Source organism: Aquarana catesbeiana, linkage group LG06, assembly GCF_042186555.1.
Source record: "Aquarana catesbeiana isolate 2022-GZ linkage group LG06, ASM4218655v1, whole genome shotgun sequence".
In the NCBI taxonomy this organism is placed as follows: Eukaryota; Metazoa; Chordata; class Amphibia; order Anura; family Ranidae; genus Aquarana; species Aquarana catesbeiana.
In genome coordinates, this window is record NC_133329.1 from 5,493,861 (window position 1) to 5,510,562 (window position 16,702).

General features: G+C 44.7%; 1 protein-coding gene across 1 annotated transcript; it reads right to left on the reverse strand.

The window, feature by feature from the left end:
• Positions 1 to 5,540: 5,540 nt before the first annotated feature.
• On the reverse strand, positions 5,541 to 6,449 carry LOC141147428 (taste receptor type 2 member 40-like). The gene has a single exon (XM_073634663.1). It carries the CDS (start codon positions 6,447 to 6,449, stop codon positions 5,541 to 5,543), a length of 909 nt encoding a protein of 302 aa, XP_073490764.1.
• Between the last annotated feature and the right edge of the window lie 10,253 nt (positions 6,450 to 16,702).

The following is a 16,702-nucleotide window of genomic DNA, read 5'->3' on the forward strand; positions in this document are numbered from 1 at the left end:
TTCAGGGGTTGTGCTTGGCCCCTTATTTCCAATGAAGGGAACTCTTTAGGTGTCAGTATACCAAGACATTTTGGACAATTTTATGCTCCCAACCTTGGAGAGAGGGGTGGCTGTGGACGTGGTATACTTGGACAGAGGGGTGGCTGTGGACGTGGTATACTTGGATTTTGGGAAAGCAGGCTTGGAAATATCAGTTTGTAAATGGATAGAAACCTGGCTAAAAGACCGAATTCACAGATAAGTGGTTAATGATTCTTACTCTGAATGGTCTAGGGTTATCAGTGGTGTACCCCAAGGTTCAGTGTTATTAGTGGGACAGCCCAAGGGTCAGTGCTATTAGTCGGCTACCCCAAAGTTCAGTGTTATCAGTGATGTACCCCAAGAGTCAGTGTTAATAGTGGGGTACCCAAAGATTTATTATTGGGACCCTTGCTTTTTAATAATTTTATAAATGATATCGGGCCTGGGATTTTAGTCTTTGCTCATGAGACCAAGCTATGGAGGGGAACAACGTCCTCAGAGGATGTCTTCAACTTACAAGCTGTCCTCAATGCACTGTCTAATAGGGATAAGCCGAACACCCCCCTGTTCGGCTCGCAGCCGAACATGCGAACAGGCAAAACATTTGTTCAAACACGCAAACGCCATTAAAGTCTATGGGACACGAACGTGAAAAATCTAAAGTGCTAATTTTAAAGGCTTATATGCAAGTTATTGTCATAAAAAGTGTTTGGGGACCTGAGTCCTGCCCCAGGGGACATGTATCAATGCAAAAAAAAAATTTTAAAAACCGAGTGTTTTCCAGAGCAGTGATTTTAATAATGCTTAAAGTGAAACAATAAAAGTGAAGTATTCCTTTACATTTTGTACCTGGGGGGTGTTTATAGTATGCCTGTAAATGGGGCGCATGTTTCCCGTGTTTAGAACAGTCCGAGAACAAAATGACATTAAGAAAAAAAAGTCATTTAAAACTACTCGTGGCTATAATGAATTGTCGGGTCCGGCAATACAGATAAAAGTCATTGAAAAAAACGGCATGTGTTCCCCCCCAGTCCATTACCAGGCCCTTTGGGTCTGGTATGAATATTAAGGGGAACCCCAAACCATAATTTTAAAGAAAATTTGCGTGGGGGTCCTCCCAAATTCCATACCAGGCCCTTCAGGTCTGGTATGGATATTAAGGGGAACCCTGCGCCAATTTTTTTTTTTAAATGGGGTAGGGGTCACCCTCAAAATCCATACCAAACCTCTGGATTTTATTGGGAACCCCGCACCAAATTTAAAAAAGAAATGGCATGGGAGTCCCCCCAAAAATCCATACCAGACCCTTATCCGAGCACGCAAACTGGCAGACCACAGGAAAAGACAGAGGGATGAGAGAGCGCCCCCCCGAACCGTACCACATGCCCTCAACATGGGGAGGGTGCTTTGGGGTAGGGCCTCATCCCCACAACCCTTGCCTGGTGGTTGTGGGGGGCTTATTGGAATCTGGAAGCACCCTTTTACAAAGAGACCCCCAGATCCTGGTCCCCCCCATTTAAAATGGTAATGGGTACATTTTACCCGTACCATTTCACAAAAAAAGTGTCAAAATGTTTAAAAAAACAAGACACACCTTGGGACAAGTCCTTTATTAAAAAATAATAACAATAAAAATGTCCCACAAAGTCCATTCATCTTCTTCTATGGCTCCGCCCACAGACCGAAAAATAAAATAAAAAAGATCTGCCTCCTTGGGAGCCATAGAAGAAGATGAATGGACTTTGTGGGACATTTTTATTGTTATTATTTTTTAATAAAGGACTTGTCCCAAAGTGTGTCTTGTGTTTTTTTTTAACATTTTGACACTTTTTTTGTGAAATGGTATGGGTACAGTGTACCCATTACTATTTCAAACGTGGGGGGGGCGGGATCTGGGTGTCCCCTTGTTAAAGGGGGCTTCCAGATTCCGATAAGCCCCCTGCCCGCAGACCCCCACAACCACTGGGCAAGGGTTGTGGGGATGAGGCCCTTTTCCCCATCAACATGGGAACAAGGTGCTTTGGGGGGCTACCCCAAAGCACCCTCCCCATGTTGAGGGCATGTGGCCTGGTACAGTTCAGGAGGGGGGGCGCTCTCTCATCCCCCTCTTTTCCTGTGGCCTGCCAGATTGCATGCTTGGATAAGGGTCTGGTATAGATTTTTGGGGGGACCCCACGCCATTTTTTTAAAATTTGGGTTCGGGGTTCTCCCTAATATTCATACCAGACCCAAAGGGCCTGGTAATGGACTGGGGGGATCCCATGCCATTTTTTTCAATTACTTTTATCTGTATTGCCGGGACCTGACAATTCATTATAGTCACAAGTACTTTTAAATGACTTTCTTTTGCTTTAGAAATGTAATTTTGTGCAGAGACTGTTCTAAACACGGGAAACATGCGCCACTTTACAGGCATACTATAGACACCCCCCAGCTACGAAATTTAAAGGGATATTACACTTTTATTGTTTGACTTTAAGCATTATTAAAATCACTGCTCCCGAAAAAATGGCCATTTTTAAAACTTTTTTTGCATTAATACATGTCCCCTCGGGCAGGACCCGGGTCCCCAAACCTTTTGTATGACAATAACTTTCATATTAACCTTTAAAATTAGCAGTTTTGATTTCTCCCATAGACTTTTAAAGGGTGTTCCGCGGCTTTTGTATTTGCCGCGAACACCCCAAATTGTTCGCTGTTCGTCAAACAGGCGAACACCTGTTACATTCGGCTCGAATATCGTGCTCATCCCTACTGTCTAATTGGGCATCTATGTGGCAGATGAGGTTTAATGTTGATAAATGTGAAGTTCTGAACTTGGGGCCTAAAAATATGCACTTTACATACTAGGGGGAGAAAATCTGGGGCAGTCAGTGGTGGAGAAGGATCTGGATGTCCAGGTAGATCATAAGCTTAATAGCAGCATGCAATGCCAAGCTGCAAGAGATTTGGGGCTAGAGGCAAATCTATCTTCAGCGGATCTGCTTAACAGAATGCTGCAATGCATTAGTTAGGGCTGCTCTTGTGTTCTGGTGCTGTTAAAGTTCACTTGGACTTCTCCTTCTAGACACTAGTAGAGCTTTCTGGAACACGGGTGGAAGTTAGGCAAATAGGCAGCTAGAGTATGTAGCAGTTAAATAAGAGAAAAAGGGGGGGGGCAATTGGGACTTTAAATGAGGCAGTAGACAGGTTGGGGTGATAAAAAATGTTCAAATTTATTGTGTAAAACATCCTAGTATATATCACATGTGAAGGGTTACATGTGCCTGTGCACAAAACATGACCTACATAATCACATGCGTATACAGACAGTCATATCAATAAATAGCTGTTTACAATTGTGATGTACAAAGATTACATGTAGACTGGGGAATCATAAAACACATGGTGTAAAAAATGAGTATCAAATATATAATTGTGAGATGCATCAAAAAGTAGATCAGGATAAAGTCCTATATTAAAAGCTCAGTAGCTGCATCCATGGTGCCCGACGCGTTTCTGTGAATACACTTCTTCAGGGGCGGATGCTACAGGACTTCTGAAATAACAAGGTATAACACCATCAGAAAAATATAAAATAAAATGAAAAAACCAGAAAAGACAAAATGTCAATTTCTGGGTACTCACATTATGACCAAAACATATGGACTACGGTAGGGACTGGGCTTGGAAAACGCGCCCTTCCCCGGAGCTGAGGTGGCAAACAACACACAACAGGCGCCCACCGGCATCATCCCCAAAACGCAGGCATCTCCTTCACACCATTGCCAGATAGATAAAGTAATGATCGGGTATCTAAATCAATAAATGAACCCATGAGAATAATCAGGGATACTATAACTAAGTAATGACAAGAAGTGAATGAATATGGTGAGATGATAAAATATTACCTGGATGTGCTTGAAGCAAAAACTTGCCACCGCTGTAGCGTCTGCACTTGTTTAGCACTTGTAGCAGTTAAATAAAGACATGGATGTGTGAGTTTGGGGTGGAGGAACTTGACTGGCCTGCACAGAGTCCTGACCTCAACCCGATAGAACACCTTTGGGATGAATTAGAGCACAGACTGCGAGCCGAGTCTTCTCCTCCAACATCAGTGCCTGAACTAACAAATGCGCTTCTGGAAGAATGGTCAAACATTCCCATAGACACACTCCTAAACCTTGTGGACAGCCTTCCCAGAAAAGTTGAAGCTGTTATAGCTGCAAAGGGCGGAGCCAACTCAATATTGAACCCTCCGGACTAAGACTGGGATGCCATTAAAGTTCATGTGCGTATAAAGGCAGGCGTCCCAATACTTTTGGTAATATAGTGTATATGTGCCTTGCATATAGACAGTAGCCAAGCAAATGTGTTATATGATCTGTGGACATAGATGGGGTCATTAGAGGCTGTTCTTCATCAGTTGGGGTACCCCCAGGGATCTCTAGACTTAGCAATAAGGAGGAGGAACATTGAGAGCACCACAACAGTTTGAACAGTTCAATAAAATTGTTTATTCAACACAGAAAACCCCAATGTGTTTCTGGGGCGCAACAATCCCCCCTTTGTCGGGGCTTGTGTTATGGTAGTAAGTGTATCAGCGTTCTGGACTAGGGTTGTAGGAAGGAGAACAAACTTCCCAGTCAATGACCGGATACCCAACTAAGAGACAGTTCATCTGGAAGTTTTATCTCCTTCTTACAAACCTAGTCCAGAATGCTGATACACTTACTACTAATAATATGTACCCAAAACACATTGGCATTTCCTGGTCACATAAATATATTTACTAGACTATTCAAACTGTTGTGGCACTCTCGTTCCTCTTACACCTTACTGATTCATTTCATAGAAAAGCAAAAAAGAAAAAAAACAAAAGACAGAGTGAAATAGATGGCAATCACTGATCCTCCAGAAGTCATGGTCCAGAGTTTTAATGTGTTCGGCTCAATCCCCTTAATAGATCCCCCAGTTAGAAAACGTTTGGAGGCCTCCGAAAGAAAAAATGGGCAAAAAAGTGTGTATGTGTGATGTATGGTAGATGATTGAACTATGAAAACCATATAACTAGAAGGACATTTCAGGGGAACATTGAACAATGAAGTCATTAGATGAAGACACGATCTCAAGATACTGAAACATTGTAGATGTTGAACAGCAGAAATATCAGTAAGACCGTGGGGCTGATTTACTAAAACCGGAGAGTGCAAAATCTGGTGCATGTTAGCCAATCAACTTCTAACTTCAACCTGTTCAATTAAGCTTTGACAAACAAAAAAAAGAGCCGCACAAGATTTTGTACTCTCCAGTTTTAGTAAATCAAACTCCATTGTCTGGTAGATTTCCAAAGAGATGGAACAGAACCAACAAGGCAGGACCAGTCACAAACACACACTCACGCAAATATTTTAAACATGTTGGGGGATATCACCCTTCTACACTCCATCTGACACTTTAAGATATCGCTACCACACACATTTCTATTCAAAGAGGTTATTGTTAATATTTAGACATTAGCGTTGAGGGCCCTCTACAGTTTAAGTCTCTGTGTTCCTCCTGCTTTTTCTCCAGAATCTTCTCAGAATGATCCATCTCAGCTTGTTGCTGGCCTGGAAGATGATGGCAGCCTCCACCGATGGAGATAATAGCTGTAAGCACAAACTGACTATTGACAGTAATGAATTTTGAAGAAATATAAGCGCTCGAGACATGCAGAAGAATGTGTAAATGATAAGTAAGAAGAAGATTGTCCTCAGTGCAGTGACATGAGCCTGAAGATTTGGACGTGTTGATCCAGAGTCGTTATTCTTCACCCTCCAGACGTGTCTGAGCAGAAAGGAGAAAGTGAGGACCAGGTACAGAAGACTAAGGCAGAATGGTAGAATGCAGCCTAGGGTGTTTGCAGGCACAAAATAGGAAAACAATTTACGGAACCCAATAACAGAGGCTTCTGTACTGTTCTCAGAAGACTGGAAAGGACTGTCTTCATACACAATCCAGAAGCCCGGGGCACTCACAATGAACACACCAAGTGCTGTCAGGAATAGAAGTTGACTCAGGAAATTGGACATAATTCTCTTTAACCAGATGAAGAACTCATAGCTGAGATTGGTGATGCTGGTACAGTAATGAATGGAGAGCCAGAAGGTCAACCAGAAGTTGTAATATGTTAGGAAGTAAATTGATGTGTTCATAAACCCAAATACTTGTCTAATATAAAAGATTTCCTGAGAAAAGACAAGGAGCATTCCCTCTATACACAGCTCACACTGGAGGAGAATATTCACAATTCCCTTAGCCAGAAAGATCACATCGGTGGGACTCAACTTCCCTTTCTTTCTGATGATGTCCAGGTTACCCATCACAATACAAGTGTTAGAAGGAATTGCCAAGCCGAGTCCCAAGACTGAACAGACTAAAATAGATATAGAGTACGGAGACAACATGTTGAGATTTGGTGTGATCTCCGGACAGAGATGACGAGACACGTCCAGTGATAGCAGACAGAATGATACATTCGAGGATGAAATTATGGAAATAATCTTCAGAGATCCGTCTCATGATTGACTTTGCATAAATGTGGTGAGTTTTATTTTAATGCCGACATCTAAAGCACGGAGCAACCCATGTGAACAATTTCTTAGAATTTTCCATTATACCATCGTACTTCACCACTTCAGGACTGGAGGCTGTTTGTCTCTTCTTAACCATTACATACCCTCAGCACTATGACTATTATAACTATAAAATATCAATGAGGGACAGATGCATTCTATTGGTGGGATTATCTAATATCTAAATATCTAAATCATCAATTTATTTTAATAATTGTATTTATAAATTACTTTAAAACAAATGTAAAGTGTTACTAAACCCACAACAGTAAAATCAGTCTGTTGCACAGTAAAGCATGTTTGTTATACTCACTGTGGAACCTAAGGGGTTAATCCCTGCATTGTGTAAAAAGACTGTGTGATCCTGTCTTCTCTGATCCTCCCCTTCTTCCACTGTCCCCAATCCATCTCCTAAGTGCCTTGGAGGCACTCTGCACATGCTCAGTTTGATGTGTATTGCTAGAGAGCTGTTTTTTCTTTGGGGAGGGTGCATGTGATCAGCACAGGGCCAATTAGCACTGTCCAGACAGAGTGTCAGGGGTCATGCAGCCTCATAGGACAGTCAGAGGAGAATGAAAACTCCTCCTACAAGCTTTAACCAGTGCTCAGCAGGACACTGATAGAAGTCACAAGACTGTTATATACTGCTGATGAGAAAAGGTATTTGGCAGTTTATATTTAGTAAAATAATTGGATCTCCATGTTCTGTGTACTGTGGGAGATCAGATATAGTGACTGCAGAGTCCTGGGGAGAGCAGATATAGTGACTGCAGAGTCCTGGGGAGACCAGATATAGTGACTGCAGAGTCCTGGGGAGATCAGATATAGTGACTGCAGAGTCCTGGGGAGAGCAGATATAGTGACTGCAGAGTCCTGGGGAGATCAGATATAGTGACTGCAGAGTCCTGGGGAGAGCAGATATAGTGACTGCAGAGTCCTGGGGAGATCAGATATAGTGACTGCAGAAACCTGGGGAGATCAGATATAGTGAATGCAGAGTCCTGGGGAGATCAGATATAGTGACTGCAGAGTCCTGGGGAGAGCAGATATAGTGACTGCAGAGTCCTGGGGAGAGCAGATATAGTGACTGCAGAGTCCTGGGGAGAGCAGATATAGTGACTGCAGAGTCCTGGGGAGATCAGATATAGTGACTTCAGGCTCCTGGGGAGATCAGATATAGTGATTGCAGAGTCCTGGGGAGATCAGATATAGTGACTGCAGAGTCCTGGGGAGATCAGATATAGTGACTGCAGAGTCCTGGGGAGACCAGATATAGTGACTGCAGAGTCCTGGGGAGATCAGATATAGTGACTGCAGAGTCCTGGGGAGACCAGATATAGTGACTGCAGAGTCCTGGGGAGATCAGATATAGTGACTGCAGAGTCCTGGGGAGAGCAGATATAATGACTGCAGAGTCCTGGGGAGATCAGATATAGTGACTGCAGGCTCCTGGGGAGATCAGATATAGTGAATGCAGAGTCCTGGGGAGAGCAGATATAGTGACTGCAGGGTCCTGGGGAGATCAGATATAGTGAATGCAGAGTCCTGGGGAGATCAGATATAGTGACTGCAGAGTCCTGGGGAGATCAGATATAGTGACTGCAGAGTCCTGGGGAGATCAGATATAGTGACTGCAGGCTCCTGGGGAGATCAGATATAGTGACTGCAGAGTCCTGGGGAGATCAGATATAGTGAATGCAGAGTCCTGGGGAGCGCAGATATAGTGACTGCAGAGTCCTGGGGAGCGCAGATATAGTGACTGCAGAGTCCTGGGGAGATCAGATATAGTGACTGCAGAGTCCTGGGGAGACCAGATATAGTGACTGCAGAGTCCTGGGGAGAGCAGATATAGTGACTGCAGGCTCCTGGGGAGATCAGATATAGTGAATGCAGAGTCCTGGGGAGAGCAGATATAGTGACTGCAGGGTCCTGGGGAGATCAGATATAGTGACTGCAGGCTCCTGGGGAGACCAGATATAGTGACTGCAGAGTCCTGGGGAGAGCAGATATGGTGACTGCAGAGTCCTGGGGAGAGCAGATATAGTGACTGCAGAGTCCTGGGGAGAGCAGATATAGTGACTGCAGAGTCCTAGGGAGACCAAATATAGTGACTGCAGAGTCCTGGGGAGATCAGATATAGTGACTGCAGAGTCCTGGGGAGAGCAGATATAGTGACTGCAGAGTCCTGGGGAGAGCAGATATAGTGACTGCAGAGTCCTGGGGAGACCAGATATAGTGACTGCAGAGTCCTGGGGAGAGCAGATATAGTGACTGCAGAGTCCTGGGGAGAGCAGATATAGTGACTGCAGAGTCCTGGGGAGAGCAGATATAGTGACTGCAGAGTCCTGGGAAGAGCAGATATAGTGACTGCAGAGTCCCACTTTAACACTAAAGAAAAAATGAAAATCCAGTTCTCCAGCTGACTTTTTAAAAAGAAAAAGGAGCAAAACCTTTGTTGCTCGAATGCCTCCAGGTTTTGTATAGATAATTTATATAGATAAATATATATTTTATAGGAAATAAATATATAAGGCAAATTATAGGAGTTATTCCTGATGGCTGTGCAAATGATTAAGACCTGCACAGAGACATTTTTATATATAGATAAATCAGGAAAAATAACTGCTCTATATAAACTATCACCTAAAAGTGCAGCAACTATGCTGTAAGATATATACCGTCTCAATATGTAATAGCAAATAAAGATGCGCTAATCCACAAAGGAAAAAATTGTGAACAATGAAATAAGTGAAAATATGACCAACCAATTTGTGAAAAAAACAATTCGTAAAAATAGAAGTCCCAGTAAGGAATATTATATGATCAAAGTTGAGTGTTATTCCTGGACGACGTCATCTGTGACTAAACGCATCTTGTGGAGCGACGTGCTGACATCACCACGCTTCGTAAATCCCAGAAGGACGAGCGTTTTTACTAGGACCAGCTGGCTTGAGCTTTGATGTAAGTGCATTACTTTTTATACTTAATAAATGTTTATGGTTTTACACTATGGCGAGCCTTTATCTTTTTTGGGAAACTTCCATGATTATGAGTATTCAGAGGACATCTATAAAGTTTTCCTGTTAAAGATTGAGCCATATCAGTTGTAGTACTTGTAACCCCAGAAGTTGATATTTGGTGGGACGGCCATATACACACCTCCCTATGCAAACAAAGGACCTGGCTGGGTATTAGCCCCAAGCAAGATAGAGCTCCCGTGATAGGAGGTCCACATCAGCTGGTAAGCAGGCATTTCTTGTGGCGGAGGTGTCACTTCTTTTTTGGTGTGGGACGGTGTCACCATCACTGAAAGGATTTTTTGGTCTTTGGACTGTATATTTTTTTACCACGATCTGAACTGTTGGGATAACACTCAACTTTGATGGTATATTATTCCTCACCGGGACTTCTATTTTTACGAATTGGTTTTTCAACTATTGGTTGATCATATTTTCACTTTCTTTGATTTTTCACAATTTTTTCATTTGTGGTTTAGCGCAACTTTATTTAAGATTTTTATAAATAGACTTCTTATGCCGCGTACACACGAGCGGACTTTCCGGCATGCTTGGTCCGGCGGACCAGAGTCCGCTGCACAATCCGATCATGTGTAGGCTCCGGCGGACTTTTTTTTCCCAAAAGTCCGCTGTACCTAGCTTTGAAACATGTTTCAAATCTTGGTCCGCCGGACTCAGTTCCTGACGGAGAGCCCGTTCATTTCGGTCGTTTGTATGCTGGTCCGACGGACCAGATACGACGCAAGGGCAGGGTATTGCATCTTGCGCTCGCTGCGATAGGAAAAACACATTTTCCTATTGCGGCGAGTGCGGGGCATACCAGGCCCTTAAGTCTGGTATGGATTTTAAAGGGGACCCCTACGCCGAAAAAAATGGCGTGGGGTCCCCACTATAATCCATACCAGATCCTGATCCGAGCACGCAGCCCGGCCGGTCAGGAAAGGGGTGGGGACGAGCGAGCAGCCCCCCCTCCTGAACCATACCAGGCCACATGCCCTCAACATGGGGGGTGGGTACTTTGGGGGAGGGGGCACCCTGTGGGGCCCCCCCACCACAAAGCACCTTGTCCCCATGTTAATGAGGACAAGGGCCTCTTCCCGACAACCCTGGCCGTTGGTTTTCAGGGTCTGCGGTTGTGGGGCTTATCGGAATCCGGGAGCCCCCTTTAATAAGAGGGCCCCCAGATCCCCTCCCCCCACCCTATGTGAATGAGTATGGGGTACATGGTACCCCTACCCATTTACCTAGGGAAAAAGTGTCAATAATAAAAACACACTACACAAGTTTTTGAAGTCATTTATTAGACAGCTCCGGGGGGGGTCTTCTTCCGGCTTCGGGGGTCTTCTTCTGACTTCGGGGGTCCCTCCGGTTCCTCTTCTCCCAGCGTCCGGTTGGTTCTTCTCCGCTCTCTCTGGCCTCTTCTCCCGGTGTTCTTCTGTCGGCTCCTCCGCTGTCTTCATGCTGCTCTTTTGCCAGCGGAGGCCCGGACTTCTGGGCTTCTTCTCTTCTTCTCTTCTTCCCATGTTGACACGACGGTCTCTCAGGCTGGAATGCTCTCTGAGCGTTCCGATGTGACTTATATAGGCGGAGACCCCGCCCCCTGGGCATGCTGGGACTGTGACATTTTAGGAGGGTGTGGTCACCGGGTGATGTTGACCTCATCAACATGGGGACAAGGTGCTTTGTGGTGGGGGGGCCCCCTCCCCCAAAGCACCCACCCCCCCATGTTGAGGGCATGCGGCCTGGTACGGTTCCTTTTCTAGTCCCACCGTACCCGAGTCACGTTCAAAATGAACAGACTTGTCCGTGTGTGGGCAATTCCATTCATTCTGAAAGTCCGCCGTAACTCCAGCAAAAGTCCATCGGAAAGACGGGCGGATGTAGCCTGCCAGAAAGTCCGGTCATGTGTAGGCAAGTCCGTCCGTTCAGGTAGTCCGCCGGAAAGTCTGGCGGAAAGAACGTCGGACCAAGTCTGCTGGAAAGTCCGATTGTGTGTATGCGGCATTAGTGTTATTATTGATACACAGTACAGATTGTATTCCATGTCTTGTCCATCTTAAGTAGGGATGGGCTAGTGCTAGCGCTAGTGCCAGCTATTAATAAATTGTCGGTCCCGACAATACACATAAAAGTCATTGAAAGTCATTGAAAAATTTAAAAAAATGTGTGGGGGTCCCCCAAAATTCCATTACCAGGCCCTTCAGGTCTGGTATGTATTTTAAGGGGAACTCCGCGACAAAATTAAGAAAAAAATGGCATGGGGTTCCCCCAAAAATCCACACCAGACCCTTATCCGAGCACGCAACCTGGCAGGCTACAGAAAAAGAGGGGGGACGAGAGAGTGCCCCCCCTCCTGAACCGTACCAGGAGGATGCCCCCATGTTAATGAGGACAAGGTCCTCATCCCCACAACCCTTGCCTGGTGGTTGTGGGGGTCTGCGGGTGGGGGGCTTATTGGAATCTGGAAGCCCCCTTTAACAAAGGGGACACCCAGATCCCACCCCCCATGTGAATTGGTGAGGGGTACATTGTACCCCTACCATTTCACAAAAAGAAAGTGTCAAAATGTTAAAAAACCACAGGAGATGGCTTGGGACAAGTCCTTTATTAAAAATAAAAAAATAAAAAAGAGATTCCAGCGATGTAATCCAATAAATCCATGCTCCTACTCCAGCGATGTAATCCAATTCTCGATCTCCAGCAATGGATGATCTCCAGCAACTCCAGCGAGGAACACGCAAAGAAACCTGCCTCCACCGGAGGCACCCAGCCAATGACACAGCGCCAGCTTAACAGCTCTTATGTAGTTGACAAGGAAAAACGCTGGGGTTCCCCAGTGACGTGTACAGGTGACCCCGCCCCTCTCTGATGCAACGAGAATCCTGCGTTTCTCCTTGTAAGAGGGGGACGGGGTCACGTGACGGGTGGCCCCGCCCTCGGCTACATAAGAGCTGTCAAGCTGGAGCTGCGTCATTGGCTGGGTGCCTCCGGTGGATGCAGGATCCTGTGCGTGTTCCTCGCTGGAGATCATCCATTGCTGGAGATCGAGAATTGGATTACATCGCTGGAGTAGGAGCATGGATTTATTGGATTACATCACTGGAATCTCTTTTTAATTTTTTAATTTTATTTATATATTTAATAAAGGACTTGTCCCAAGCCGTCTCCTGTGGTTTTTTAACATTTTGACACTTTTTTTTTGTGAAATGGTAGGGGTACAACGTACCCCTTACCAAGTCACATGGGGGGCCAGGATCTGGTTGTCCCCTTTGTTAAAGTGGGCTTCCAGATTCTGATAAGCCCCCCACCTGCAGACCCCCACAACCACTGGGCAAGGGTTGTGGGGATGAGACCCTTGTCCCCATCAACATGGGGACATCCTCCCCATGTTGAGGGCATGTGGCCTGGTATGGTTCAGGAGGGGGGGGGCGCCCTCCTATTTTCCTGCAGCCTGCCAGGTTGCATGCTCAGATAAGGGTCTGGGTGGATTTTTGGGGGAACCCCACGGCATTTTTTTTTTTAATTTTGGCACGGAGTTCCCCTTAATATCCATACAAGACCTGAAGGGCCTGGTAATGGAATTTTGGGGGACCCCCACGCATTTTTTTTTTCAGTGACTTTCAATGACTTTTATGTGTATTGTCGGGACCGACAATTCATTAATAGCCGGCACTAGTACACGAGTACTTTTGAATGACTTTTTTTTTCTTTGCTCTCGGACTGTTATAAACATGGGAAACATGCGCTACTTTAGAGGCATACTATAGACACCCCCCAGGTACGAAATTTAAAGGAATATTTAATTTTTATTGTTTCACTTTAAGCATTATTAAAATCACTGCTCTCAAAAAAACGGTCATTTTTTAAAACTTTTTTTGCATTGATCCATGTCCCCTGGGGCAGGACCTGGGTCCCCAAACACTTTTTATGACAATAACTTGCATATTAAACTTTAAAATTAGCACTTTAGATTTCTCCCATAGACTTTTAAAGGGTGTTCGAATTTTTGTTTTTTTTTTTGTTTCTTTTTTTGGTTTTTTGAATTTGCCAAGAACACCCCAAATTGTTCGCTTTACAGCGAACAGTCGAACAGCCAATGTTCGAGTCGAACTCATGTCGAACAGATAGCCCATCCCTAATCTTAAGACTACGATAAAACTATATTTACCGCATAAAGCATGGTAAAGCAATCTTATTTTTTTATTTAGTTTTTTTTGTTCTCTGTACAGATATATGTGGGTGTAACTGTTATCTGAACCCACTTCAAAGAACCACATAGCACCCAGCAACTGTTGGGACAATAAGCCCCCCTTATCCAGCCTCTGTAATGAACAGACCAGCCTTAAAAAAAAACAGAGTGGTGGGGGGCGTGGTCTGTCTATGGTGGTGTGAAGATGGGTGTATACTGGTGAAGATGGGTGTATACTGGTGAAGATGCGTGTATACTGGTGAAGATGCGTGTATACTGGTGAAGATGGGTGTATACTGGTGAAGATACATGTATACTGGTGAAGATGGGTGTATACTGGTGAAGATGCATGTATACTGGTGAAGATGGGTGTATACTGGTGAAGATGAATGTATACTGGTGAAGATGGGTGTATACTGGTGAAGATGGGTGTATACTGGTGAAGATGAATGTATACTGGTGAAGATGGGTGTATACTGGTGAAGATGCGTGTATACTGGTGAAGATGGGTGTATACTGGTGAAGATGCGTGTATACTGGTGAAGATGGGTGTATACTGGTGAAGATGGGTGTATACTGGTGAAGATGGGTGTATACTGGTGAAGATGCGTGTATACTGGTGAAGATGGGTGTATACTGGTGAAGATGGGTGTATACTGGTGAAGATGGGTGTATACTGGTGAAGATGGGTGTATACTGGTGAAGATGCGTGTATACTGGTGAAGATGCGTGTATACTGGTGAAGATGGGTGTATACTGGTGAAGATGGGTGTATACTGGTGAAGATGGGTGTATACTGGTGAAGATGGGTGTATACTGGTGAAGATGGGTGTATACTGGTGAAGATGCGTGTATACTGGTGAAGATGGGTGTATACTGGTGAAGATGCGTGTATACTGGTGAAGATGGGTGTATACTGGTGAAGATGCATGTATACTGGTGAAGATGGGTGTATACTGGTGAAGATGGGTGTATACTGGTGAAAATGCATGTATACTGGTGAAGATGGGTGTATACTGGTGAAGATGCGTGTATACTGGTGAAGATGCGTGTATACTGGGCTCTGCACCAGCATCGCCATTACTGACACGCTACTAAGCAACTAACCAGCTTTTTCCTCATGCCCCAATGGGGCAAGCAAGAAACTGGAAAGAACAAGGGGCATGGACATTCTGATCTCCACCATTATTTCCCATCCCTGAGACTTAAACTCATCTTCATAGCCCAGACAGCATGGCCCCAGAACATTTGGAACCCCTAGATTTAATATCTTCATCAATTAATTTTTTTTTTTTTTTTTGCTTTTCCACTTTTTGACCCTTTTCCCCTCTTTTTATCATTTGAAAGATGATGTTACGCTGAGTAGCACCAATATTTAAAAAAGGCCCAAAATACAGAGATGTGCTGTGATAATGTGGGACAGAAACATGAAAAGGTTTCAAGTGACCAAATCATTTTTTCTTCCAGATGTTGGCTACAAGATCATTAAACACCAAGGAAACTAAGTAACGTTAAATAAGAAAAAGCAACAAAAAGAGTTCACTGTGCAGAACAAACCATTATATACAATATACACTATATGGCCAAAGGTATTGGGACACTCCTCCAAATCATTGGATTCAGGTGTATAAAATCTCACACAGCTGTGCAATAAGTCCATCCGTGAAATGTCCTTGCTGCTAAATATTCCCCGGTCACCTGTTAGTGGTATTGTAACAAAGTGGAAGCAACTGGGAGCAACAGCAACTCAGCCACAAAGTGGTAGGCCACGTAAAATAACAGAGCAGGATCAGCGAATGCTGAAGCTCACCATGAGCAGAAGTTGCCAACTGTCTGCAGAGTCAGTAGTTACAGACCTCCAAACTGCATGTGGTCTTCAGATTAGCACAAAAACAGTGCCTAGAGAGCTTCATGGAATGGGTTTCCATGGCTGAGCAGCTGCACCCAAGCCTTACATCACCAAGTGCAATGCAAAGCGTCGGATGCAGTGGTGTAAAGCATGCCGCCACTGGACTCTAGAGCATTGGAGACGTGTTCTCTGGAGTGAGGAATCATGCTTCTCTGTCTGGCAATCTGATAAAGGTGTCTGGGTTTGGTGGCTGCCAGGAGAATGGTACTTACCTGACTGCCTTGTGCCAAGTGTAGTGTTTGGTGGAGGAGGGATTATGGTGTGGAGTTGTTTTTCAAGGGGTGGGCTTGGCCCCTTCGTTCTAGTGAAACAAACTCTTAAGGTGTCAGCATACCAAAGCATTTTGGACAATTTTATGCTGCCAACTTTGTGGGAACAGTTTGGGAACGGCCCCTTCCTGTTCCAACATGACTGCCCACCAGTGCACAAAGCAAGGTCCATAAAGACATGGATGAGCGAGTTTGTGGTGGAGGAACTTGACTGGCCTGTCCAGAGATCTGACCTCAACCCCATAGAACACCTTTGGGATGAATTAGAGTGGAGACTGCGAATACGCTTCTGGAAGAATGGTCAAACATTCCCATAGACACCCTCCTAAACCTTGTGGACAGCCTTCCCAGAAGACTTGAAGTGGTTATAGCTGCAAAGGGCGGAGCCAACTCAATATTGAACCCTACAGACTAATGCCCCATACATACGGTCGGATTTTCCGATGGAAAATGTCCGATCGGAGCGTGTTGTCGGAAATGTGGGCTCCATCTGACATTTTCCATCAGATTTTCCGACACACAAAGTTGGAGAGCAGGAGATAAAATTTTCCGACAACAAAATCCGTTGTCGGAAATTCCGATCGTGTGTACACAAATCCGACGGACAAAGTGCCACGCATGCTCAGAATAGAGATGAAAGCTATTGGCCACTGCCCCGTTTATAGTCCCGACGTACGTGTTTTACGTCACCGCGTTTATAA